Raw genomic sequence first — 27,980 nt, forward strand, 5'->3', positions numbered from 1 at the left:
GCACATAGAGGTCTCCTTCCTGCCAGGCGTGAGTACAAGCAGCTGTAGGTGTCATCCTTATGCCAGGATTTGAGAGACAGCAAAGCTTGGGAACATGTCTGTATTTACAGTCCAGTGTGACAATCCCCACTCCAGGAGGTGTTTGTTCTCTACTCCTGCTGGATGGGCACAGAATGGGGCAGCAAAAGGCTTGTATCAGTTTCTAGTGCTGCACATTCCTTAACTCAGGACAGTATGAAATGAAGAAAATGGAGATTGAATTAAAGGGAAATATACAAATAAAAGTTCCAGCCCCTGTTACTTATTGAAATAAATGACTCAATAGCCCAGTTACATGTTTTATTAACATGAACAAATAAATCCAAGAGCACACATCACTAAGGCTAAATGACTACAGACTCCACTCAGCTAAGGGTTAAACAATACAGTGACAAAGTTCAGGTCAAATCAGTAAATCAATGAGTTAGCAAGGATATTGCATTGGAATCAAGTCATCAATTTAGTCAAACCATCAGATTAATACAGCAGAAAATCAACACTTATAAATCCTAAAACAGCAACCCAAGAAGCCAGGTGCATCTTTAGTGATGCCGAAACCCCAATCAGAGATTTTTCCCCAGGCAGTGCAACCCAGATTTAGCCAGCTGAATATTTCAATATCAAAACCAAGTTATTGCTTACATTTAGCCTACAACCTCAAAGCTAATTACAGTTTTCTCCTTAGATTTCACTATTGTGTAACTAACACTTCTCCTCACCCTCTTACCCCAAAACACACACAGACCTTGACATTAGTAAAAGAAGTTCAAACAGCTCTCGTTGAACAATACATATCTGACAACTCAATTCCTTGCAATGCTTCCATAGGTGAGGAGCATGCATTCAGTCATTTCAGAGGGCGGAGTTTTAAGGCTATTAAGATTTGGGGAAATATTCTTCCTAGCATCTTCCCTTTGTAGATTCCAATGGTGTTCACACCCTCACTCAGCCGCATGGTTACACCCAATCTAATAGAAAGGCCGGGAGGTCTCCAAGTTCCTAAAAAGAAACAGACAAAAAATAGAAAAAGAAACAAAATGTTTCTAAGATTATAAGGGGTTGGATCGCTGCACCTCTCAGTCTTTGGATACACCCGGAGTAGGAACTGTAGCTGCAGTTTAGGAACCAGGTAATGGCATAGATGGTCCAGCACTTTGGGCTAGCAGGCTTTTCAGGTACAGGGAGACTAGTGAAGGCTGCATAGCCGATCAACGTTGTGCTTCATTCCCCAGAGAGGATCAGTCCTGGGATCCTGGCAGTCAGTCTCTCTGAGGCTATGTCTACACTGGCAGAGTTACAGCGCTGGGAGTTACAGTGCGGCTCAGAGAGCACTTAAGGGAAACTGCTATTGTGTGTTCACACTGTCAGCTGCCTGTGCAATAGCATGTTCACACTTGCAGCAGTATTTAGAGTGGTGCACTCTGGGCAGCTATCCCACTAAGCATCTCTTCCTCTTCTACGGCTAAGAGTTGTGGGAAGGCAGAGGGCGTCACGGGGCATCCTGGGTCCTGTCCCAATGTTCCGTCATGCATATCTTCATATGCCAGTAATCCCTGTGCTTCCGTGCACATTTGGCGTCATCTTTCAACTGTTTGTGTACTGCACATTCTGCCTCTTTCAAGCTGCAGGAATGGATCCTGCACTGTTGATCAATATGCTGCTCGCTCTCACTAACACGTCATGAGTGGCAGTGGTGTTATTCCTTAAACTACAAAGGCAAGAGGAGTGCAACATTGATCTTGCCATGCGTAGCAGCTATGACAGGAGGTTGCTTGTGGCATTCATGGAGGTGCTGACCACAGTGGAACGCCGCTTTTGGGCTCAGCAAACAAGCACCGAGCGGTGGGATCACATCGTCATGCACATCTGGAGGACAAGCAGTGGCTGCAGAGCTTTCAGATGAGGAAAGCCACATTCATGGGACTGTATGGCAATTGCACTGTGAAAGCTGGCTACTCCAGATTGCTATCAATCAGTCGCTAACCAGTTCAGAGTGGGAAAGTCAACCGTTGGACACGTGTTGATGGAAGTGTGCAGGGCTATTAATTGAATCCTGCTCTGAAAGATACTGACTCTGGGCAACGTGTATGACATTGTGGACGGCTTTGCACAAATGGGCTTCCCTAACTGCGGAGGGGCGATAGATGGCATGCATATTCCAATTCTGGCACCAGACAACCTAGCCATCGAAAACATCAATCACAAGGGGGGGGGGGGGGGGTTTCTCAATGGTTCTCCAGGCGATTGTGGGCGTTTCACAGACATGAAGTCAGGCTGGTCCAGAAAGATGCATGATGCACATATCTACCTCCTAAGGGGGACGGAGTCATCCATCTGCCGACCAGACTGAGAGACTCAAGAAGTGTGCTGCTTGCCTGGAGCTAGAATTCAGGATGTGAGGGAGTGTCTGCCGAGACTGATCAAGCCCTGGGACCGCTAGCCCTTCCTACTTCTCCACATGGGCAGCAATGATACTGCCAAGAATGACTTTGAGTGGGTCACTACAGACTACGTGGCTCTGGGAAGAAGAATAAAGGAGTTTGAGGCGCAAGTCGTGTTCTCGTCCATTCTCCCTGTTGAAGGAAAAGGCCCCGGTAGGAACCGTTGAATTGTGGAGGTGAATGCGTGTTTACGCAGGTGGTGTCAGAGACAGGGCTTTGGATTCCACAACCATGGCATGTTCCGGGAAGAAGGATTGCAAGGAAGAGATGAGATCCAACTAATGAAGAGAGGGAACAGTATCTTCGCAGGCAGGCTTGCTAACCTAGTGAGGAGGGCTTTAAACTAGGTTCACGGGGGGACAGTGACCTAAGCCGTGAGGTAAGTAGGGAAGTGGGATACCGGGAGGAAACACACCCTCTTCCTTGTAACCGGGGGGGGAGGGGGGGGAAGGAAGGGGCTCCTGATTCATACTGAGAAAGCAGGGCAATCGGCTAGTTATCTTAGGTGCATGTACACGAACGCAAGAAGCCTGGGAAACAAGCAGGAAGCATTGGAAGTCCTGGTCCAATCAAGGAACTATGATGTGATTGGAATAAAGAGACTTGGTGGGGTAGCTCACATGACTGGAGCATTATCATGGATGGGTATAAACTATTCAGGAAGGACAGGCAAGGGAGGAAAGGTGGAGGAGTTGCACTGTATGTAAGACAGCAGTATGATTGCTCAGAGCTCCAGTATGAAACTGGAGAAAAGCCTGTTGAGAGTCTTTGGTTTAAGTTTAGAAGCGAGAGCAACAAGGGTGATGTCATGGTGGGCATGTGCTATAGACCACCAGACCAGGAGGATGAGTTAGACGAGGCTTTCTTCGGACAATTAACTGAAGTTTCTAATGGGAGACTTCAATCATCCTGACGTGCTGGGAGAGCCATACAGCAGTGCACAGACAATTCAGGCAGTTTTTAGAGAGTGTTGGGGACAACTTCCTGGTGCAACTACTGGAGGAATCAACCAGGGGCCTTTCTCCTCTTGATCTGCTGCTTACAAACAGGGAAGAATCGGTAGGGGAAGTAGAAGTGGGTGGCAACCTGGGCAGCAGTGACCATGAGATGGTTGAGTTCAGGATCCTCACAAAAGGAAGAAAGGAGAGTAGCAAAATACAGACACTGCACTTCAGAAAAAGCAGACTTTGACTCCCTTAGGGAACTGATGGGCAGGATCCCCTGGGAGGCTAACATGGGGTGGGGAAAGGAGTCCAGGAAAGCTGGCTGTATTTTAAAGAAGCCTTATTAAGGGCACAGGAACAAACCATCCCGATGTGCAGAAAGAATAGCAAATATGGAAGGCAACCAGCTTGGTTTAACAGTGAAATCTTCGGTGAGCTTAAACACAAAAAGGAAACTTACAAGAAGTGGAAACTTGGTCAGATGACCAGGGAAGGGTATAAAAATATTGCTCAAGCATGCAGGAGTTGCAGCTAGCAATGGATGTGAAGGGTAATAAAAGTTTCTACAGGTATGTTAGCAACAAGGTGGTCAGGGAAAGTGTGGGACCATTAATGAATGGGGGAGGCAACCTAGTGAGAGATGATGAGGAAAAAGCTGAAGTACTCAATGCTTTTTTTACCTCCGTCTTCACAGACAAAGTCAGCTCCCACTCTGCTGCACTGGGCAACACAGTATGCGGAGGAAGAGAGCAGCCCTCAGTGGAGAAAGATCAGGTTAAGGATGATTTAGAAAAACTGGACATGCACAAGTCCATGGTCCAGATCTAATGCATCTGAGGGTGCTGAGGGAATTGGCTGATGTTGTTGCAGAGCCATTGACCATTATCTTTGAAAACTCATGGCAATCGAGGGAGGTCCCAGACAAATGGAAAAGGCAAATATAGTGCCCATCTTTAAAAAAGGGGAAGAAGGAGAATCCAGGGAACGACAGCCTCACCTCAGTCCCTGGAAACATCATTGAGCAGGTCCTCAAGGAAACTATTTTGAAACACTTGGAGGAGAGGAAGGTGATCATAGAATCATAGAATATCAGGGTTGGAAGGGACCTCAGGAGATCATCTAGTCCAACCCCCTGCTCAAAGAAGGCCCAATCCCAGACAGATTTTTGTCCCAGATCCCTAAGTGACCCCCTCAAAGGACTGAACTCACAACCCTTGGTTTAGAAGGCCAATGCTCAAAACACTGAGCTATGCCTCCCCGCTCAGGAACAGTCAACATGAATTCACCAAGGGCAAGTCATGCCTGACCAACCTAATTGCCTTTTAAGATGAGATAACTGGCTCTGGGGATATGGGGAAAGTGGTGGATATGATATATCTTGATGGTATCAAAAACATTGCTAAAGTCTCCCACAGTATTCTTGCCAGCAAGTTAAAAAGTATGGATTGGATTAATGGAATATAAGGTGGATAGAAAGATGGCTAGATTGTCAGGCTCAATGGGTAGTGATCAATGGCTCGATGTCTAGTTGACAGCTGGTATCAAGCATAGTGCCCCTGGGGTCGGTCCTGGGGCCGGTTTTGTTCAACATCTTTATTAATGATCTGGATGATGGGATTAATTGAATCCTCTGCAAGTTCGCAGAGGACACTAAATGGGGGGGGGGGGGGGGAGACAAATTGGAGGATTGAGCCAAAAGAAGGCTGATGAAGTTCAACAAGGACAACTGCAGAGTCCTGCACTTAGGAAGGAAGAATCCCATGAACTGCTACAGGTTGGGGACGGACTGGCTAAGCAGCAGTTCTGCAGGAAAGGACCTGGGGATTACAGTGTATCAGAAGCTGGATATGAGTCAGAAGTATGCCCTTGTTGGCAAGAAGGCTAACGGCATATTGGGATGTATTAGTAGGAGCACTGCCAGCAGATTGAGGGACATGATCATTCCCCTCTATTCGGCACTGGTGAAGCCAGATCTGCAGTATTGCGTCCAGTTTTGGGCCCCCACGACACAAAGGATGTGGACAAATTGGAGAGAGTCCAGCAGAGTGCAACAAAAATGATCAGGGGCCTGGGGCACATGACTTACGAGGAGAGGCTGAGGGAAGTAGGCTTAGTCAGTCTGCAGAAGAGTAGAGTGAAGGGGGATTTGATAGCAGCCTTCAACTACCTGAAGGGGGGTTCCAAAGAGGATGGTGCTTGGCTGTTCAGTGGTGGCAGATGACAGAACAAGGAGCAACGGTCTCAAGTTGCAGAGTGGGAGAGCTAGGTTGGATATTAGCAAATACTATTTCACTAGGAAGGTGGTGAAGCACTGGAATGGGTTCCCTAGGGAGGTGGTGGAATCTCCATCCTTAGAGGTTTTTAAGGCACGGCTTCACAAAGTCCTGGCTGGAATGATTTAGTTGGTGTTGATCCTGCTTTAAGCAGGGAGTTGGACTAGATGACCTTTGGAGGACGCTTCCAACCCTAATCTTCTATGATTCTCTCTATGCTTCATGAAACTTTGGATCAAAATGGTAAAAGACAGTTGTTCCCATTTTAATCATGGCATCCTTTAAGAGCGTGATCAATGCCATTTAACTAGGGAGCAGCTTTCTAAAAATAGTTTACCTGGGCCACAGGTCACCATAGCTTCTATCTCTGGGGTGAAAAATCAACCACTAGTACCTGCAATTTCTACCTGAGTTCTTGTCAAATCTTTGACTTTACTTGGAGTAATTTTACAATTCTCTGGCGTAGAATACTTCACCAACCACACAACATATCAGTAGCAATAGTGAGGTATAACTCCCCCAAATATGCCCTTTTATTTTTTTTAATTTGGTGGGACAGATTTAAATTAGGAACTAAATTCAGGTGCGTCTTAGAATCCCTGTAAGATACCAAATATCAGGTTTCTATTAAAAATAGATATATTTCTGCAGCTATATCAGATTCAACACGGATTTCATTTTCTACATATTTGCAGCATCTCCCAGGGGTAAGCTGAAGAGAAATGTCACTTCCATTTTTCCCATCTCTACCTTGATAGGGATTGCATTTCCCAAATAATAGGCAACATGCACCTGACTAGGAAGGAGATATCTTCAGGAGCGACCTCCTGCAGGGCCTGGGCCACAACTGCTTTGGGAGCCCAATACATGGATATATTGCTTAGTTACAAGTCATTTCCTAGGGAATGCTCTTCCCAAGCCTTTAGAAAAAATATTGACCTAACCAACTGAACAACAGGGGGATTGGGATGGTGATGGGGAATAAGCAAATCTCTCTGACTTACCCTATCTTCTTCTGTTGTTACAGAGAGTGAAATGACATTTTTCCTTATCCCTGCCCTGTTCCTGCTCTTTGTTATAGTTCAATATATTTTTATTACCATTTTCCTCATTTAAAATATCTGTTTTCCAGCACAACCTGAAGCAACATCAGTGCAAATGGGAATGAAACAATTTGTTCCCGGACGGGGAACTTGATGACTAACAATTGCTTTGAAATGGGGGAAACAGTATAACCGTGCTGCTCAGGGTTTGTTTAGGTCAGGTCAAGGGGAAAGCTAATGCTAACGACTGCACCTGGGCTGCATCTGCTCTACAATTAGAATTGTCTTTTTACACCAAGATCACTAACTTGAGCAGCCAACGCCATGTACAGTCCTAGTGGATGTCAGGCACAGGTAGTTTTTGCCTCAGTGTAGCTTGTTGGGATCAAATCTCTCTCCCCCACCTGGAGCCGATGAACATTACTGGCTGGAGGGACACACACGCCTATGACTCAAAAGGAAAGGAGTGGATAGAAAAGATCACAGGACTGACCCCAAAGAATGGTGAGTTTCAAAAGGCAGAAGCAGGCAACTCATCTGGGGGAGCTGAGAGACCACGTGAAGATTGTGATATTTGCACCACATGGGAATTAGCAAAAGTGATTTTTTAAAAAATCAAATCTTTGGCCAGCCCTAATCTAGGCATTTATTACAGTTCTCTCTCATGTGGATTTTCTGATGTTTAATAAGGGTTGAGCTTTGATTGAAGTTTTTCCCACACTCAGAGCATCCATAAGGTTTCTCACCAGTGTGGATTCTCTGATGTGTGGTAAGGGCTGAGCTATCACTGAAGTGTTTCCCACACTCAGAGCACGTGTAGGGTTTCTCTCCTGTGTGGATTCTACGATGTATGATAAGGTGTGAGTGCTGACTAAAGCTTTTCCCGCACTCAGAGCACGTGTAGGGTGTCTCTCCTGTGTGGATTCTCTGATGTCTAATAAGGGTTGAGCTCAGATTGAAGCGTTTCCCACACTCAGGGCACCCATAAGGTTTCTCTCCTGTGTGGATTCTACGATGTGTGATCAGGGCTGAGCTATCATTGAAGCTTTTCCCACACTCAGAGCACATGTAGGGCGTCTCTCCTGTGTGGATTCGCTGATGTCTGATAAGGTTTGAGCTTTGATTGAAGCTTTTCCCGCACTCAGAGCATGTGTAGGGCGTCTCTCCTGTGTGGATTCTCTGATGTGTGATAAGGGCAGAGCTCTGATTGAAGCTTTTCCCACACTCAGAGCATGAGTAGAGCGTCTCTCCTGTGTGGATTCTCCTATGTCTGATGAGGTGTGAGCTCCGATTGAAGCGTTTCCCGCACTCAGAGCATCCATAAGGTTTCTCACCTGTGTGGATTCGCCTATGTCGGATAACATGTGAGCTCCAATTGAAGCATTTTCCACACTCAGAGCATCCAAAAGGTTTCTCACCAGTGTGGACTCTCCAATGTGTGATAAGGGAAGAACTCCGATTGAAGCTTTTCCCGCACTCAGAGCACATGAAAGGTCTCTCTCCACTGTGGATTTTCTGATGTGTGAGAAGGTCAGAGATCCCATTGAAGCTTTTCCCACACTCATGGCATGTGTAGCGCGTCTCTTCCAAGTTGATTTGGTCATGTGTTAAAAGGTCTGAGTGGCTACTGAAGTTTTCCTCTTGCCTGTGCTGAGTCTCACAGGCTTTTGCTTTTTCTGGGAGTGCACAACTCCCGGAAACATTCCCTTTGGATCTTCCTGGTAACATCCCATGTGGTTCTACTTGCTCAGCATCTTCCTGCTGGGGTTTCTCCTCCTCATTCTCACTCACCATCCCATCACCTGATGGGAGACAGAGAATCCAGATATAGGTCACTCCCTGCACCGGAGAGAACTGAAATCTCAGAGAAAGGAATGGAAAAAGGGATGAATAAGCCAAAATATGTGTGGGAGAGATCAAACCTATCAAGAGCTGCTTTTCCCCAAACCCTTCCCCAAAGGAGAGAGGAAGGGATCAGTTTTGGGTCCACATCCTCACCACCACACTCAGGGGAAAGCGAGATCGGGGAGGGACCTGCTGCCAGTTGTCAGTCAGGATAGGTGGGAAGCCATGCGTGACATCTGCCTAATGATTCCATTCTGCTGGGAGGAATCCTGAACTTGGAGAGCTCACAGCATCTTTGTAGGGCATCCCTAATGTTTCCTGTATTCACGAACAGTTTTTGCATTGGTTTAACCAATTCCTCACCTGTGCAGGCAGCTCTCAGGAGCACTTCTTTCTCAGAGCCCTGGATGTCTGGGACCCACGGGTCTTCCCCTCGTTCCAGCTGTGGGATCACATCAGGTTTGGAAATTGGAAACCCTACTCCAGGCAAAGAAAAGAAGGGAGGTCAGTGGAATTTGTGGGATACTTGTCACAAAGAATATTCCATAGTTTTAACTCCAGATCAATTTTAAGCAGTAACATCCCAAGACCATCTTCCTTGACTCAAAGTGGCAGGAGAATTGTTATTATTGTAAATGATATTCATTACCTTAGTTTCTATGGGCCAACTAACAGTGGGTCAGCATTATGCTAGGCAAAGTACAAACAGAGAATAGCAGATGGCCCATGGCCTGAAGAATTTACAATCTAAATAGACAAGACAGACAGAATGGGGGAAGAGGTAGAACCCACTGTTAGAATAGAGATATTCAGGCCTGCCTGTAAAGCCTATACTTGAAGAACTTAGGTGTATTTTTATCACTTAGCTAGTTACAGAGGTATAAAAACAAAGAATCAAAATCAGAGTCCGCCTGTGTCTGGGCCTTCTCTCACTAGGATAGTCTGAGGTCTTGTTCTTTGACTAAGCAGCAGGGGCAGCCATAAGCTGGGAAGAGTACGGTTACATCTTCACATCCCAAACCAATCACACTGAAATAAGGTGGTATTGGGCTGTTAGGAAGACAATCCTGTCCGGATAGTGCCCATCACCAGCAGATAAAGAAACAGATCTTAAGATGGTTAAAGAAAACTTAGTTTGATAGCATCCTGTCTGGCAAGAAATCACTTAATTATCAATGGTTGTGGTTGGGAAACCCTCATTTCTGTATGTTTTATCTTTATGGCCTCCACTTTTCTATTGTTAATGTGTCTGGTTCGCTAATTGTTTCTGTCTGCTGTATAATTAATTTTGCTAGGTGCAAGTTAATTAGGGTAGTGGGATATAATTGGTTAGAGAATTGTGTTACAATATATTAGGACTGGTTAAGATAAATTTCAGTAAAATGACTGGTTAAGGTATAGTTGAGAATAATACTGTATAAACTGGGGTTGAACAGGAGGGGGAAGGGAAAGGACAATTACCTGTTTCATAACTGGCGTTCTTCGAGATGTGTTGCTCAGGTGTATTCCACAGTAGGTGTGCGTGCTCGCCACGTGCACTGGTGTTGGAAGTTTTTCCCTTAGCAGTATCCATACGGGGAAGCGCCGCTGCGACTCCTAGAGTGGCGCCTCTATACTGCCCTATAAGGGGAGCTGCGCACTCCCCCCATCCTCGGTTCCTTCTTGCCAGACAACTCCGACAGAGGGGAAGGAGGGCGGGATGTGGAATACACCTGAGCAACACATCTCGAAGAATGCTAGTTACGGAACAGGTAACTGTCCTTTCTTCTTCGAGTGATTGCTCATGTGTATTCCACAGTAGGGGACTCCAAGCTATATCTGATGGAGGCGGGTAGGAGTTTAAGGGTTTCTGGGACACAGTAACACCCTACCAAATCCAGCGTCATCCCTCGCTTGGGAGACAATCGCATAACGAAGAAAATGTGTGGACAGAGGACCATGTGGCAGCCCTACAGCGGTCCTGGATTGGGACGTGGGCTACATAGGCAGCCGATGAGACCTGAGCTCTCATTGAGTGCACTCTGATGATTGGTGGCGGGGGAACCCTTGCCAGGTCATAGCACGTGTATATGAATGAGGTGATCCAGGCACTGGGTGGAAATTGGTTGCCCCCTCATACGCTCGGCTGATGCAATGAACAGCTGCGAGGATTTCTGGAACAGCTTGGTCTGGTCCAGGTAGAACGCCAGTGCCCTACACACATCGAGCGTGTGAAGGAGACGTTCCTCATTGGAGGAATGGGGCTTAGGACAGAGCACCGGGAGGAAAATGTCCTGTTCCATATGGAAGGTGGAGACCACCTTCGGGAGGAATGTGGGGTGTGTGCGAAGCTGGACCTTATCCTTGTGGAAGACTGTATATGGGGGTTCCGAGGTCAAGGCCCTGAGCTCCGAGACACATTGGGGTGACGTGATAGCTACAAGGAATGCTACCTTCCATGACAGGTGAGACCAGGAACACGTGGCCAAGGGTTCAAAGGGAGGTCCTGTGAGACGGGATAACACTAGTTTTAGGTCCTATTGCGGATGGGGACTCATATCTGCTCCATGCAGGTGGAGTCAAAGTTTGCGGCCTGGGCTTGTCCTTAGCCAGCTGGACGTAGAGGCCCAAGGTTTGCAGGGTGGTACGGGAATCCTTCATCCTGTGCAGATGGACATCCGTTTGGTCTGCAAACAGCGCTTTCCCATCAAAGGGCAGGTCCTGCATGAGGGACTGGGCCCCCACCGACAGCCCGGATAGGAGGAGCCACGATGCCCTGCGCATGGAAATGGTGGAAGACATCGAGCGGGCTGCCATATCGGCCGCGTCCGATGCCGCCTGGATGGTTGCTTTTGCAGCTGCCGCCCCTTCCACTACCAGAGCCTTGAAGTCCTTTTTATCCCGCTCCGGGAGGAGAGGTTCAAATTTTGGTAGGGACTGCCTTAAGTTAAATTCATAGCAGCTCAGTAGGGCCTGATGATTGGCCACCCTGAGCTGGAAACTTGCTGAAGAATAAACTTTGGGGGTAGGCGTGGGCTGGCATGTCGTTCTCGGTGGTTTACCGATTCCACCACCAGAGAGTTAGGTGCCAGGTTGGAATAAAGGTACTCATGGTCCTTAGCCGGCACAAAGTACTTCCTCTCCGCCTTTTTGGAAATGGGGGCCAAGGAAGCAGGAGTCTGCCACAAGGTAGTGGAAATGTTGGCTACTCCCTGGTGGAGGGGCAGGGCCACACTGCCCGGTGCTGAGGACGACAGCATATTGAAAAGGGAGTCAGATGGGCCCTCCATCTCCTCAGCCTGGAGCTGGAGGTTGAATGCCACCCTCTGAAGGAGGTCTTGATGTGCCCTGAAGTCCTCATGTGGAATGGGCGGCGGTGCCATAATGGCATCATCCCATGCTGGAGAGGGGGCCGGCGTGGAGCCGAGAGTCGCAGGCGGTACCAGGGGGTCGGTCCCCAAGTCAGAGTCCGGGCACAGGGCCACCAACTCGGGACCTGTTGACTTGTCCCTCTGCCGAGAAGGGGAGGCTGAAGGAGCCTGGGATGCTCCAGCCACCGAGCGAGTTCCTGTCTGGGCGGGCATCTATGGCCACAGTGCCCACTGACACCACTGTCCTTGCCATGGTGCCCCTTGCCACTGACCAATTTGGGGGCCTAGTGGCACCATCTGTTCCAGCTGAGCCACACAACCTGGTGATGGGCGGCTGGGTGCCGATGCTGAGGTCACCATCGAGCGCACAGTCTCATAGGAGCGGCAAGGGCGACGGTGCCTATGATGGTGCCTTCCACAGGGATTGGGATCTCGACACCGAGGACCGGTACCCATCGGAAGTGCTGCTCCTGTACTCCTCCCAGCGCCAGGAGCTATGATGTTCTGGTGCCAGTGAATTGCGAGAGGAGTCTCAAGTGCAATGCCTGGCAGAGCGGGAATGCGAGTGGGAGCATCAACGTCAATGGCATCGGGACTGGCTGTGGTAGCTGTGTCGCGAGGAAGAGCGTGTGCGGCGCCTGTCACGGTGCCTGCACCCATCACTGCATGGCATGGAGAGGCCTCGAGACTCCCATTTGAGCAGCAAGCCGGTCAACCTGACTGGTGTAGAGGGCTGGCGTGAGCCATGAGAAGACCACATCGAACAAGGTAAGGAGTAGTTCCTGGAGTGGGAGCTGCGCTGTGCTGGGGAGGTCTGATGAGCGCCCAGTGGCGGCTTGTCTTGGGACTGAGGACCGACACCGGCAGTGCCCCAGGTATCGGTAAACTCAAGATGTCTCGCGTGGCCTGTGCAGCCTCTGGCATCGATGGCATCCTCCCCGCAGGGGAGGCACGCGCGGACGGAACCGGGCTGCTCCGCTCAACACAAGTCAGAGGCCTAGGGCCCAGGGGGGAATCGAGGACTGCCCGGCTTAGGACCAGCCTCACCCCTCTCCGTTTTTCAGCGCTGCTGTGAGACGAAAGTCTTCCCTTACTTCTTAGAAGGGGAGCAGTGCCGGCTAGTGTAGGAGACTTCGCTACACACCGAAGATGCGGTGCCGGGCACCGAGTCTGCTCGGCGTGCTGGGGTAGGGGCCAGTGTAGATTCCATCAGGAGAGCGCGAAGCCTGATGTCCCTCTCCCTCTTAGTCTGTGGCTTGAATGACCTGCAGATCTTGCAGCGCTCACTCACGTGAGTTTCGCCCAAGCAGCGGAGACACTCAACAGGCGGATCACTTCTGGGCATAGAACAGCGACAGGAGTTGCACGACTTGAAGCCTGAGGCACGGGGCATGCCCCGAGCCCACTCTAACTACTTGAAAAACTACTAAAAGTAACAGTACCACTAAGGTCAACTAGAGAAGCTGCAGCAAGGCTGGAGCAAGACGTTCTGACTACCTTCACCGGCGGCAAGGAGGAACTGAGGGTGGGGGGAGTGCGCAGCTCCCCTTATAGCGCGGTATAGAGGAGCCACTCTAGGGGTCGCAGCGGCGCTCCCCCATATGGGTACTGCTAAGGGAAAAAAACTTCTGACACTGGTGCACGTGGCGAGCACACACACCTACTGTGGAATACACATGAGCAATCACTCGAAGAAGAAATTGGAATCATGTTTGTTAGGGGGGCGGGAACAAGGAATGGGGAACAGGGACACAGGCAAGGCTCTGCGGCATTAGAGTTGGGAAGGGGGTTTAGCAGGGTGGATACCTGCTCCTGCCTGGAAGGGCCTGGGATAGCCCAGGGAGTAGGCAGTGTGAAGGCTGAACTGATTGGGGGAAGTGGCTGCAGCTGGGGCCACGCCCCAAACAGCCTCAGCAGGCCTATATAAGAGGCTAGGCGCCAGGAGCTCAGTAGAGTCTCTCTCTGCCTTCAGAAAGAGAAGGGCCTGGCTGCAGGGAGCTAGACAGGGTACCTGTGGTGGAGCAGGGCTGGGGACAGGCTGAGGAGCTGGGGAGCTCCAGCCTGGATAGCCCCAGGCTGCGGCCTAGCGGAAGGCCAAGGGGTACTGGGGGTTGCAGAGGGCAGCCCAGGGCTAGGCCAAGGCAGCAGGTCCAAACCCTCCTTGCCAGTGATGAGTGGCCTATACTGCAGTCTGCCCCAGGGAGCGGGGGCTAGTTGGTGACTGGCAGTGACCCAGTGCTGAGGCAAGGTGGGGATAGTGGGTGGGGATTCCCCAGGGAGGGGAGACCTAGCGTGTGGGTACTGCCAGGGGGCAGCACCCAGAGCAAAGGGGCACCAGGGTCCTGGGAGGGACACTGGGGCCAGTGCAGAGGACAAGGCGGAGCACCGGCCTGCAGAGGGCGCTCCAGAGGCTGGTGAGCTAATTCCCTGGACAACCAGCAGGAGGCACCGCAGGGGTGAGTCCGGACCCTCTACAGGGGGATCCTTGCAACAAAGCCCGTTGCCAACTCTGTCCACATATCTATTCAAGGGACACCATTATAGGACCTAAATCACATCAGCCACACCATCAGGGGCTTGTTCACCTGCACATGTACCAATGTGATATATGCCATCATGTGCCAGCAATGCACCTCTGCCATGTACATTAGCCAAACTGGAGAGTCTCTATGCAAAAGAATAAATGGACACAAATCAGATGTCAAGAATTAACACATCCAAAAACCAGTAGGAGAACACTTCAACCTCCCTGGACGTTCAATTACAGACCTAAGAGTGGCAATTCTACAACAAAAAAAACTTCAAAAACAGACTCCAATGAGAAACTGCAGAACTGGAATTAATTTGCAAACTGCACACCATTAAATTAAGCCTGAATAAAGACTGGGAGTGGATGGGTCATTACACAAATTAAAAACTATTTCCCCATGCTAAGTTTTCACCTACTGTTACTCACACCTTCTTGTCAACTGTTTGAAATGGACCATTCTGATTACCACTACAAAAGGTTTTTTTTCTCCTGCTGATAATAGCCTACCTTAATTGACTAGTTTTGTTAGAGTTGGTATGGCAACCCCTATTTTTTCATGTTCTCTCTCTCTCTGTGTGTGTGTGTGTGTGTGTGTGTGTGTGTGTGTGTGTGTGTGTGTGTGTATCTTCCTACAGTATTTTCCCACTGCATGCATCTGATGAAGTGGGTTTCAGCCCACAAAAGCTTATGCCCAAATACAGGGGTTCTCAAACTGGGGGTTGGGACCCCTCAGGGGTTGTGAGGTTATTCCTTGGGGGGGTCATGAGCTGTCAGCCTGCACCCCAAATCCCACTTTGCCTCCAGCATTTATAATGGTGTTAAATATATAAAAAAGTGTTTTTAATGTATTGGGGGGGGGGGGCTCGCACTCAGAGGCTTGCTGTGTGAAAGGGGTCACCAGTAGAAAAGTCTGAGAATCCCTGCCCAAATACATTTGTTAGTCTCTAAGGTACCACAAGTACTCCTCGTTCTTTTTGACCATACATATACTAACCAATAGAAACGGACACCTTAAGCGGAGGAAATACAAATAAGAACCTCTTGAATATGCATTGGACATGGCAGCATCAGCTTAACCGACTATAAAAGTAACATCCCAGGGGCAGCAGAGGGCACAGAGATGTAGACTTTGGGAGGGGCCTGAATGATTTGCCGCCGGGGAAGATGAGGACAATGACGGTGATGAGAAAGATAATGGTTAAGTCTGTAAGATAATGGTTCAGAAGGTTAAGAAAGATAAGGATGTAAGTATGGTCGTCCAAAAGTACTTTCTGTATTATCTCTATCTGCTTTGTTGAGTTTAAGTGTGTTAAGTGTGCTAAATTATTAATAAATCATTTACTTGTATAAATATATATAGAGAGTTCCCATGGTGTGAGAGTTGCACCTGTGCACATTGGGGTTCCCAAACTATATGATAATTTTACAATAATCTTACTGGGCCTGATCTTGGGACAAGAACCTGTTTATCCTCAAGTTATAATTATATATATCCAACTTTGGGCCAGGCTACATCATATATTGGCATTATTAATAAATGACATAAATCATGAGTATTAATGCTTGATGCTTAATTATGAACTTCCCAAAGGCCACATATGGGTTGGAGGAACTATTGACATTCTTGTAATCAGAGTAAAGGAGCAGATGTGGTATATAGCCATCCTATTACCATAAGGAAGCGGATAAAATACCTCTCCTACTTACCATTTTTTCATTTTGTCAGGTCCCCAAGACAGAGTAAATTGAATCAGGGCCTCCCTTCTGATGGTCTCCCTTACCCCTCCATCTTTGTTTTCAATGGTGTCCATAACTTGTAAGTACACACAGTGCAAGACCCTCTTTACTATACTTATCGTAGTCTAATCGTTATGTGTATTGATCCTTGCCTATGATTTCAATTATAACTGTCTGTATTAAATCAAGTTTCTGTGCGTTTTACCAAATTTCATCTTCTCAATTAACTTTGAGTAGCCATGTTACAAGGGCAAGCTGTACCCCAATACGTAATCTTATAGGTGTAAAAATTGTACAGGCTACACTACCACCCTGTGACATCATCAACAAAGTGCCCATTTGAGCCTGAGTAGGAGCCCTGCTATGGGAGGGAGGAATGCAGCAAGGATCAGGATCGGTGGCCAGGGTCGCTGTGCATAGAGATGGGGAGGTTATATGGGGAGGGGGTAATGAGTGGGAAGGGAGGTGAAGAGTTAAAATAATAATATTTGGGGGAAATGTATAATGAAGTGAAACTGAACAGAAATAAAACTGGAGTGTAGGCTCTAAAGCAACAAGGCTTGGGTAGGGATTCGGGGTTAAAGGTCTGGGATCCCCCACAGTTCTAGATCCCCAAACCTCTCCTCCTTCCTACTGACCCACCCAGCCCACTTCCTGGGTGCCCTTCCTCCACACTCCCCTCCCCTTCATCCCATTACTCTCAGCCGGCACCACCTCCCGGCACCTTGGGAACGTCTTGTGTTCCCTCCTTGTCTCTCACTACCTCATCTCTCCCTGCTGCTTCTTAGCTCTAATCCTGTACACACCCTCCCCATGTCCTGGCACCCCAGAATTATCTCCTCCCCTCCCATGGCTCTGTTCTCCCTTCACCCGTGGGGTCCTAAATGGCAACATTATACCCTCTCCTATCAAAAGAAGAGCTCATCTGACTGTCACACAAGCCATGCATGAGTCATACACCTATTTACTCAATTTAGTATTCTACAGGCAGCATATTTTCGTTTTAAAATGAGGAAAAGGCATGAAAGCTATTGGATACACTAATAGCTATATTAATAACTATACGGCTACATTAAATGCAATTTTAAAATGACTGATGGCACCAAAAAGGCACATGTCCAAAAATTATACAAGTGTGTGGGAGATAAGGCAAAAAAAGGCGGCAAGGAAAATTGTCAGAACTTGTATGACAAACAAACGTATAAAGTTATTACTACTCGGGCTCTTTAGAGACTTCACAGCTTCTAATAACCGAGGGGACAGGACTCCTTACCCAACAAGACCACCGTTTCATAGTTCTCCTACATGACATCCCTGTAGAGGGCTCTCTGAGTGGGGTCCAGCAGAGCCCACTATTCCCTGGTGAAATACACAGCCACCTCCTCAAAAGTCACTGGCCCCTGAAAGAGCAAGAGTCCAACACTCAGTACCTGCTGCCCCAGTCACAACCCCACTATTCACGGAACAGCAGCACCAGGGAAATGGAAGCTCTGGGAGGCACTTGTTAACAGAGTCCCACCCCACCTTGCCTAGAGCAGCCAGGAGGCATCAGAGGGTGGAAAGAGAGAACCTTTGTGTCTCCCAGCTGACAGACAGAGGCAGGGTCTTCACATTTATCACATACCTACTAGACAAAACTTGATACAGGAGATGGGGTTGTCTCTGGACCCTGCTGGTGTCTCCCTGGTAGGAATCCCAACACTCTCCAAATAAAATATATGGAAGAGAAGGGAAGTCAATAGTAAAGAATGTAAGTTAGAAGATCAAAAGTGTAGAAAACTGGTAAGGGAAGCTATCAGAAATAAATGGCCAATCAATGAAAATAAGAAGGAAGTTTTTAAAAGTATATTAAGTACAAAATTAATCCCAACAATTGTCATGATAAATTACTAGACGGAAATGACACAAATAGCAAAAATAATGCAGAAGAGGTAAAAGTGTTCAGTAAATATTTCTCTCCTGGATTTGGAGAAAAACAGATAATGTAACTCTTATCAGAAGACGTTGACGACAACACTCTTTCCATTCCAATAATAACTCACGAGGACGGTAAACAGCAGCTATTAAAGTTAGACATGTTTAAATCAGCGCGTCCAGATAACTTGTATCCAAGAGTCTGACATTGATACTGGGTAAGATAATGGACCAGCTGATGCTGGAGTTCATTAATAAAGAATTAAAGGGAGTGTGCGACAGGGCAGCCCCGCCCCACACTAGTCCCGGCAGCGCCAGACAAGTAGCTCTGTCGGCGGAAGTCCTGCCCCGCTCATACTGGGCATGCTCCAAATATATAATTAGTACCCATTAACAAAGGTTTAGAATCATAATATATCAGGGTTGGAAGGGACCTCGGGAGGTCATCTAGTCCAACCCGCTGCTCAAAGCAGGACCAATCCCCAACTAAATCATCCCAGCCAGGGCTTAGTCAAGCCTGACCTTAAAAACCTCTAAGGAAGGAGATTCCACCACCTCCCTAGGTAACCCATTCCAGTGTTTCACCACCCTCCTAGTGAAAAAGTTTTTTCTAATATCCAACCTAAACCGCCACCATTGCAACTTGGGACCATTACTCCTTGTTCTGTCATCTGCTACCACTGAGAAAAATCTAGATCCATCCTCTTTGGAACCGCTTTCAGGTAGTTGAAAACAGCTATCAAATCCCCCCTCATTCTTCTCTTCTGCAGACTAAACAATCCCAGTTCCCTCAGCCTCTCCTCATAAGTCATGTGCTCCAGCCCCCTAATCATTTTTGTTGCCCTCTGCTGGACTCTTTCCAATTTTTCCACATCCTTCTTGTAGTGTGGGGCCCCAAACTGGACACAGTACTCCAGATGAGACCTCACCAATGTCGAATAGAGGGGAATGATCACGTCCCTAGATCTGCTGGCAATGCCCCTATTTATACAGTCCAAAATGCTGTTAGCCTTCTTGGCAACAAGGGCACACTGTCGACTCATATCCAGCTTCTCGTCCACTGTAACCCCTAGGTCCTTTTCTGCAAAACTGCTGCCTACCTATTCGGTCCCTAGTCTGTAACAGTGCCTGGGATTCTTCCATCCTAAGTGCAGGACTCTGCGCTTGTCCTTGTTGAACCTCATCAGATTTCTTTTGGCCCAATCCTCTAATTTGTCTAGCTCCCTCTGTATCCTATCCCTACCCTCCAGTGTATCTACCACACCTCCCAGTTTAGTGTCATCTGCAAACTTGCTGAGGGTGCAGTACACGCCATCCTCCAGATCATTAATGAAGATATTGAACAAAACCGGTCACAGGATCGACCCTTTGGGCACTCCGCTTGATACCGGCTGCCAACTAAGACATTGAGCCATTGATCACTACCCGTTGAGCCCGACGACCTAGCCAGCTTTCTATCCACCTTAGAGTCCATTCATCCAGCCCATACTTCTTTAATTTGCTGGCAAGAATACTGTGGAGACCGTATCAAAAGCTTTGCTCAAGTCAAGGAATAACACGTCCAGTGCTTTCCCCTCATCCCCAGAGACAGTTATCTCATCATAGAAGGCATTTAAGTTAATCAGGCATGACTTGCCCTTGGTGAATCCATGTTGTTGATCAATTTCCTCTCCTCTAAGTGCTTCAGAATTGATTCCTTGAGGACCTGCTCCATGATTTTTCCAGAGACTGAGGTGAGGCTGACTGGCCTGTAGTTCCTCAGATCCTCCTCCTTCCCTTTTTTAAAGATGGGCACTACATTAGCCTTTTTCTAGTCATCTGGGACATAGCCCGATCACCATGAGTTTTCAAAGATAATGGCCAATGGCTCTGCAATCATATCCGCCAATTCCCTCAGCATCCTCAGATGCATTAGATCTTGGATTTGTGTAGGTCCAGCTTTTCTAAATAGTCCTGAACCACTTCTTTCTCCACTAAGGGCTGGTCACCTCCTCCCCATGCTGTGCTGCCCACTGCAGCAGTCTGGGAGCTAACCTTGTTCGTGAAGACAGAGGGGAAAAAAAAAAGCATTCAGTACATTAGCTTTTTCCACATCCTCTGTCACTAGGTTGCCTCCCTCATTCAGTAAGGGGCCCACACTTTCCTTGACCACCTTCTTGTTGCTAAGATACCTGAAGAAACCCTTCTTGTTACTCTTAACATCCCTTGCTAGCTGCAACTACAAGTGTGATTTAGCCTTCCTGATTTCACTTCCTGATTTCACATACCTGAGCAATATTTTTATACCCCGCCCTGGTAATTTGTCCAATCTTCCACTTCTTGTAAGCATCTTTTTTGTGTTTAAGACAAGCAATGATTTCACTGTTAAGCCAAGCTGGTTGCCAGGACCAGCTTTAGGCCGATTCCACCGATTCCCCCAAATTGGGCCCCACGTCTAAGAGGGCCCCACCAATCGGGACGCTGCCGGAAGGAAAGCTGTGCATCTCTCCCGGAAGAGAGCTGCTGCTGCTATGGCAACGAGACACGCTGATGCTGGCCCAGCCGGCAGAGGGCTGAGGCAGAGGCAGCGGCTGTTGCACGTCAGGACGGGGGAGGAGGGAGGCACACACGTGCTTCGCAGCCCTTCCCTCCTCTCCCCCAGCACTCACCTGGAGGAGACACCTAGGGGGCTTCCAGTCCGGTGGGAGACAGGATCATCTGCAGTGGACCTCACTCACCTGAGCAGCTGCTGGGGCTTCGGTCGGTGAGTGTTTGACCCTGTGATTCCCCCCCAGCCACCACTCCTGCAAACACTGGGCAAGGGGCAGCCCCATCCCCCACCCCCAGTGAGGCTATGGTGAGGGGCAGCAGGGGAGGAAGGAAGCCACATGTGATGGCAGTCCCCTCCCTAATTAAAACATATCTGCGATCAACAATGCAGGATGACCGATTAAACAATTTGGCAATCATGTCAATTGAATGCGAAGTAACGAAGAGCTTAGAATTAGGCAATATACTGAAAGATTCTGTCAAACAAAAAGCAAGGAAGATAAAGTTTTAAAAACATATAGGTGAGGTGTACAATAAAGTTCCTCTTAATGAACTTGATATTTTATAATATATGATGCAATGTTTGTAATATATAATTGTTATTTATATAGTCATGGAAAGTAAATAATACATGGAAGAAATGAGAGCGGTTTTTTTAAGTGGGTTTTTTTTTTTAAGTCATCCCTGCCGGGGCCCCGTCGAAACCATTCGAATTGGGCCCCACACTTCCTAAAGCCGGCCCTGCTGGTCGCCTGCCATATTACTATTCTTTCTACACATCAGGATGGTTTGTTCCTGCAACCTCAATAAGGATTCTTTAAAATACAGCCAGCTCTCCTGGACTTCTTTCCCCCTCATGTTATTCTCCCAGATTATCCTGCCCATCAGTTCCCTGAGAGAGTTAAAGTCTACTTTTCTGCAGTCCAGGGTCCGTATTCTGCTGCTCTCCTTTCTTCCTTGTGTCAGGATCCTGAACTCGACCATCTCATGGTCACTGCCTCCCAGGTTCCCATCCACTTTTGCTTCCCCTACTAATTCTTCCCTGTTTGTGAGCAGCAGGTCAAGAAGAGCTCTTAGACACAATAAATCCTATCAAACTAACTGGATATCCTTATTGGATGAGATGAAAACTTTGGTTGCAGCTAATAGTATTGATGTAATATACCTAGACTTCTGTAAGGCATATGACTTGGTTCAGCACAATATTCTGACTAAAAAACTAGAATATTACAAAATAAACACGGCATACATTAAATAGGTTAAAAACTGGAATTGTAAATGGGAAACCATGGTCGAGTGGATTTCTTTCTAGCGGGTTCCCGCCAGGATTGGTTCTTGGCCCTGCGTTATTTCACATTCTTATCAATGACCTAGAAGACCATATAAAATCATCACTGATCAAGTTTGCAGTTGCCACAAAGATTGGGGGTGGTGGTAACTAATGAAGTGTCAGTAGATTCAGGTACATGGAGGGGAGTGGAGAGGGAGGCCAAAGTGTATAGGTGATGGGGCCTGTTTGGAGGAGGGGCAGAGCTAGGGCATGGCTGGACTAGGAGCAGAAGGCCCAGCTGGAGGTAGCAGTGAGGGGCCCAGCTCAGGCTACAATACCAAGCTGGCATGCACCAGACCATATGCAGTTGCTGCCAGTAATATGTGCGTGCAGCAGCCTAGGACAGGAAACACCTACTGGCTTCTACGGTGCTAAGAAAGGGCTGGAGGGGATGGACAAGAAGGGGAGGTTGAACGGGAAATGGTGGCTGGAAGAGGAGGTGCAGAAGGAGAGAGAGCGACAAACACCAGTCTTCTCTCATATACTTGGTTACTGTAACCAACACATGATTAAACTGTCAAGATCTTGAGGCACAGACCAGGTCAGAGATTTCTCTCATTGGCTCTGTTATCAACTGCCCATGACAAACACTTGAAAGAGGGGAGGCAGAGCTGGAAATGGTGACAGAAGGAGGAGGAGGAGAAAGAGAGATGTTTGAAAGCATGACCATTATTTCCATTCCACCGTAACAAAATGTACAGGAGAAGGGAACAGCACTTCAGAATCACCCAGCAACTACATAGAGAGAGCTCTGGACAGGGACAATTCCTGGTTCTGCTACGGGACTGCTGGGTGACCTTGGATAAGTCATTGAACTTCTCTGTGCCTCTGATTGCAAACTCGTGAGAGATCCATAACTGCCTATAGGGCTGCTAACTCCTCCAGACAACATCGCTCTGTGCCAAAACTAGGAAATTCACTTCCAAAAAGTGACTCTTTGGATTTGTGTGGTATCTCTTTAAGACAGAGTCCAGCCTTGGAAATAATAGCAGTTACGAATATGAAAACTGGTGAACTGGCTCTGGTCTGGGGTAGTGCAAATTACTTGCCTGGCTGGGAAAGGGAGGACTTGCTAATAGCTGTTAGCACAGAGGGCCCACCCCATCAGCCAGTGAATTCTGTTAAGCAAAAGAAATCAGGGTTTGATCCTGCAGGACAAGGAGGAAAGAGAAAACTGAATTTTGCAAAGGGAAGCCACAGGTTAACCCTAAAATGCCCAAACTCCAATGGTATTGAGCCAAAGGTGTGGCATGACAAACATGATTGTAGATGGACACTTGCAATGAACTTGCGGTTATTGCTAAATTTTGTAATGAATGTGTTGCTATTGCCACAAACCGTAAAAATGTACAATGTGCCTAATCTTTTGGAAAATCCCTTGAACGTGTTAAAAGGAATACATGAGAACACACGTTATGTTAAAAGGCCTTGTTACACTGGGGTTTCACAGTTCATGCCTATAAACAATATGGGAACTTTTCACAGGGGAAAAGACATTCCAGACCTAATGTGCTGTATGAAAAGGAAGACTGAGGCACACTACCATATTGCTTTCAGGGATAAATGCCAAGATTCCTGTACTATGAACATCATTAATATCTGCATTTATTCGATGTTAATTGGGTTCCAAACATTTGCCCAAGCTTGTGTAGATAAAGTAGCGGTTTTCTTTAGCTCTTGGCAAGATCACATGAGACATACAGGAACCATGCTGCAAGAGCAGATCCAATCCACTATTGTTCTAACTAAGTTTTACCTTGAGTTTGTAAAGAGGTTCAATCATGTGGTTGAACATGATTTTGATAAACCATTTCTGTTATACACGGGTATGGCTTCTAACCCAATACTAGCTGTAGTGAGACAGAACCCAGGATGGGGAGCTCTTGGGATGCAGTCAGTGATGTTTGTGTCATCCCTTCCTGCATCAATTTTGCGTTGGGGGTGTGACGTTATTGACATAAACTGGGACCGTATAGATCATTGTTGCAACCAAGGTCCTGTGGTGGCACCCAAATCTTGTATAAAGGGGGTAAAATGGGGTGTCTAGGACAAGGTTATGGTTTACTGATTATGCTGTCTATATGTGTGTATCAGTTTTGTAGTTGAAGTTATGAATATTGGCTCTATACTGTCTGTATGGCAAACTTATGCTATGCTTCTGGGTGACATCCCAGATAAACTGAGATTAGCTCTGCCTAGCCTGCTTGATGGCCCATTAAGGACCATCAGCTATACAATGGACCCATTGAGAGAAGGCAGATACGCCTTGTAACTCAGCAAAGTATGCAGGGACTGGCCCATGTGACTCCAGACTCCATTTTGCTGTAATTTTCCACAGTAAGAACAAAGAGGTGTTCTTACACCTGGAAAAGACTATATAAGGCTGATGCCTCATCTCCATCTTGTCTTCAATCCTGCTTCATACCTCTGGAGGAACTTTGCTACAAGCTGAAGCTTTGAACAAAGGATTGAGGACCCATCCCAGCGGGGGATGTATTCCAGAGACTTGATTTGAACCTGCAGTTTATTCCATCGCTGCTGCAAGCCTGAACCAAGAACTTTGCCATTACTGTATGTAATTGATTCCATTTAACCAATTCTAACTCTCATTTCTATCTTTTTCCTTTTATGAATAAACTTTTAGATTCTAAAGGATTGGCAAAAGCGTGATTTGTGGGTAAGATCTGATTTGTATATTGACCTGGGTCTGGGGCTTGGTCCTTTGGGATCAGGAGAACCTTTTTCTTTTACTGGGGTATTGGTTTTCATAACCATTTGTCCCCATAACGAGTGGCACTGGTGGTAATACTGGGAAACTGGAGTGTCTAAGGAGATTGCTTGTGAGACTTGTGGTTAGCCAGTGGGGTGAGACCGAAGTCCTCCTAGTCTGGCTGGTTTGGTTTGCCTTAGAGGTGGAAAAACCCCAGCCTTGGGCTGTAACTGCCCTGTTTGAGCAATTTGTCCTGAGTTAGCACTCTCAGTTGGGTTCCGCCAGAACCGCATTGTCACAGCCCTCTCACTGGGGTCTCCTCTCTCCAGAGCTGCTCACCACTAAAATCTGTGTGGGGTCCCCAGAGCTCAGGTAGTTCAGCTCTGGAATAGTCTTACAAGGGTGGCTGTGGAGTCTCTTTCACTGGGAAGTTTTTAAGAACAGTAGGACAAACCTCTGTCAGAGATAATCTACATATACTTGGTCCTGCCTCAGCAGAGAGAGATGGATTTGATGACAGCTTGAGGCCCTGTTGAGCCCTACATTTCTAGGATGCTATGCAATACATACATATGAAAACATAACAGACAGAATAAAACCCACCACAACATAATGCCAGACAATTCATCCTCCCCCCCCTAAAAAAAACCCTACACTCCACAACATCAAATGACAGAATACAAAGGAGAGTAAAGCAACACAATGCGAACTAACACAACCTAGAACAAAAGTACACCATACAAAAGAGCTCAACTCAAACCAACACAGCACAGGCACCAAACAAGCGGAGGCAAAACAATGCACTATAAAACTATGCAACACAACATGATGCATCACAGTTCCAAATGGCACTATGCAAAACAGCTCAGCGTAGAACACGGCACAGCACAAGACAGAATTATTTCAATGGAGGCATGGATGGGATCTTGAGAGGTTGTCTATTGAAGCCTCCTGTGATGAGGCAGGACCAAGTATCCCTAGACATTCCCAGACTGGTGGACCTCTAATCTGGTCTTAAAAACCTCCAATGAAGGAATTTCCACAACCTCCGTTGGAAGTCAATACAACACAAACACAGACCAAAACAATGCTGTACACACTTACGCTGGGCTTGCGGTTAAGAGGAGAGGCAAGAATTCAAACAATCTGGGTTCAGTTCCCAGCTCTGCCCCAAATTCTCCATGCAAACTTGAGCAAATTACTTCAGCTCTCTGAGCTTCAGTTTCCCCATCTGTGAAATGGAGAATAGCCGCCCACCATTTGCCTATTTAGTCTTTGAGCTTTTTGTGCAAGGACTCTCGATCACTGTGGGCATGTCTACACTGCAGTTAGACACTGGCGGCTGGCCCATGCCCACTGACTTGGGCTCACACAGCTGCGGGGCTGTTTAATTGTGGTGTAGATGTTCCGGCTTGGGCTGCAGCCCAAGGCCTGGCACCCTCCCACCTCGCAGGATCCTACAGCCTGGCTCCAGCCCGAGCCCAGACATCTACACTGCAATTAAACAGCCCCTTCACCTGAGCCCTGTGAGCCTGTGGGTTTTTCATGGCAGGGTAGAGATACCCTTGGTGTCTGTTCAGCACCTGTCACAATGGGGACCCTGATCTTGGTCAGTGTCTGTGCAGAGCCCTGCACAACAGGGGCCTGACCTCAGTCGGGGGCTCTGCAACTCCCGGCATTACAGGATCCCTGATTTTGTTTGGGGGCCCTGCAGCATCTGGCAAAATGTGGGGGCAGGATCTCTGTCAGGGTCTCTGCAGTGCCCAGTACAATGGTGGGACGTGATCTCGGTCGGGATCAGTGCAAGCCCAGGCCCGACAGGGACACAGATCTCAGTCGAGGTCTCTGAAGTGCCCAGCACAATGGAGGCAGCCATCTGGGCTGCAGTCGTGCACTGCCTGGCACAAAGGGGGCCATGAGCTCGGTCCAGGTCTCAGTTTTACTTGGCACAACAGTGGGGTCTGATCTCACTTGGGGTCTCTGCAGCACCCGGGCCAGCAAGGTCCCTGCTCTGGTCAGGGTTTGTGCAGTGCTCGGGACACTGGGGGACCTGATCTCAGGCAAGGCATGTGCCACGCTCAGTATGAGAAGAGCCCTGATCTCAGTCAGACACCTGGGGAGAAAAGCGGGAAGATTTTCAATAATTAGCTATCAGTATTTCAGAACTGAGGGGAAAAAATGGGGCACAAACTAAATATTTGTCAATATAAGAGAGAAGCACCAACATGTGGGGAGATTTTATGTCACCATTCAACAGTTCAAGAGAAAGGAGGGGAAATTTGAGGGGATTATACAGCGATATTCAATCAACAACAGAATGGGACGGATTCTTATTGCCTCGCATTCACATGGCCACGATTTCCCACCTAAACAAGGACGAATCAGTGCAGATAAAAATGGGGGGAAACACCCCAAACCTGAGATTTGAACTGGCCAATGGCGAAGTGGAGAGAAAATGGGGCACAATCGGGGGAGGGGAACAGAGACCTTCTCAGGGATTGGAGGGAAAGGGGGGGGGTCACCCTGGATGTGGCTCGTTGCTCTCTAGGGAGAAAGGGGGCAGGGCTGGAGAGGATGGGGGGTCCCCACGGGAGGGGGCAGCGGTAAATCCGAGGGGATCTCAGCCCCCCCTTCTCTCCCCACTCCTCGGGGGTCACCGGCTCTTCTCCCCCCCCCCCGGCCATGTCCGGGCTGCACAGACATTTTCCATCCGCCCCTTTCCCAGGTCTCCCCCCCCCCCGGCCCCACGCAGGGACCCCAGTGGGGGCTGGTTCTCCCCCGTGGGGCCCCAGGGCAGAGCCGGGCCGGGCCCGGGGGCGTTGGGCTCCTGCGGGGACAGCAGCTCCGAGCCCCCCGCGGGCGCTGCCCCAGGGAGCAGATCCCGGCGCTGCGAGATGCCGGGTCCCCCCCACGGACACTGGGGCAGAGTCACCGCCCGGCCCCGCCCCCGGGGCTCGCTCCGGTACCTGGAGGCTGCAGCGCCGCAGCGGGGCGGGCAGAGCCCGGGGGGGTTAATGAAGGTCTCTCCCCCCGCCGCGATCTGCGCATGCCCAGAGCTCCAACGGCACAAACCGTCTCCGGCCCCGGGAGAGGCTCCAATGGCCCAGCGCGAGCCAGGCAGAGCCGCAGCGCTACACGCGCGTTCGCAGCCCAGCCCCGCCTCCCCGCCCGACGTCACTTCCGCTCCCGGGAAAGTCCGGAACTACATCTCCCAGCCTGCCCCGGGGGCGCTTCCGCCCTCTGTAGCCAGGTAAGGGCGGGCCCCGGGGTCAGCCTGAGCCTTTCCCCATCTCCC

The 27,980-nt window shown here is 48.4% G+C and overlaps 2 protein-coding genes across 5 annotated transcripts in view; both read right to left on the reverse strand.

The window, feature by feature from the left end:
• The window catches only part of LOC128823014 (zinc finger protein 436-like), a 446,052-nt gene that overhangs the window by 130,003 nt on the left and 288,069 nt on the right, over positions 1-27,980 (reverse strand). The gene's annotated exons all lie outside the window — the stretch shown is intronic.
• Positions 326-27,831, reverse strand: LOC128823046 (zinc finger protein 239-like). Of its 3 annotated transcripts, none has more exons than XM_054005088.1 (4): positions 27,652-27,739; positions 17,476-17,602; positions 8,949-9,062; positions 326-8,542 (listed from the first exon to the last, which is right to left on the reverse strand). In XM_054005088.1, exon 4 carries the CDS (start codon positions 8,532-8,534, stop codon positions 7,374-7,376), a length of 1,161 nt encoding a protein of 386 aa, XP_053861063.1. In that variant the 5' UTR covers positions 8,535-8,542; positions 8,949-9,062; positions 17,476-17,602; positions 27,652-27,739; the 3' UTR covers positions 326-7,373. The 3 variants fall into 3 exon arrangements, with proteins under 3 accessions (XP_053861063.1, XP_053861064.1, XP_053861062.1); XM_054005089.1 differs by lacking the exon at positions 27,652-27,739 and adding an exon at positions 17,827-18,614; XM_054005087.1 differs by lacking the exon at positions 17,476-17,602 and having other exon boundaries at positions 27,652-27,831.

This window comes from Malaclemys terrapin, chromosome 15 (genome assembly GCF_027887155.1).
Source record: "Malaclemys terrapin pileata isolate rMalTer1 chromosome 15, rMalTer1.hap1, whole genome shotgun sequence".
Taxonomy (NCBI): Eukaryota; Metazoa; Chordata; order Testudines; family Emydidae; genus Malaclemys; species Malaclemys terrapin.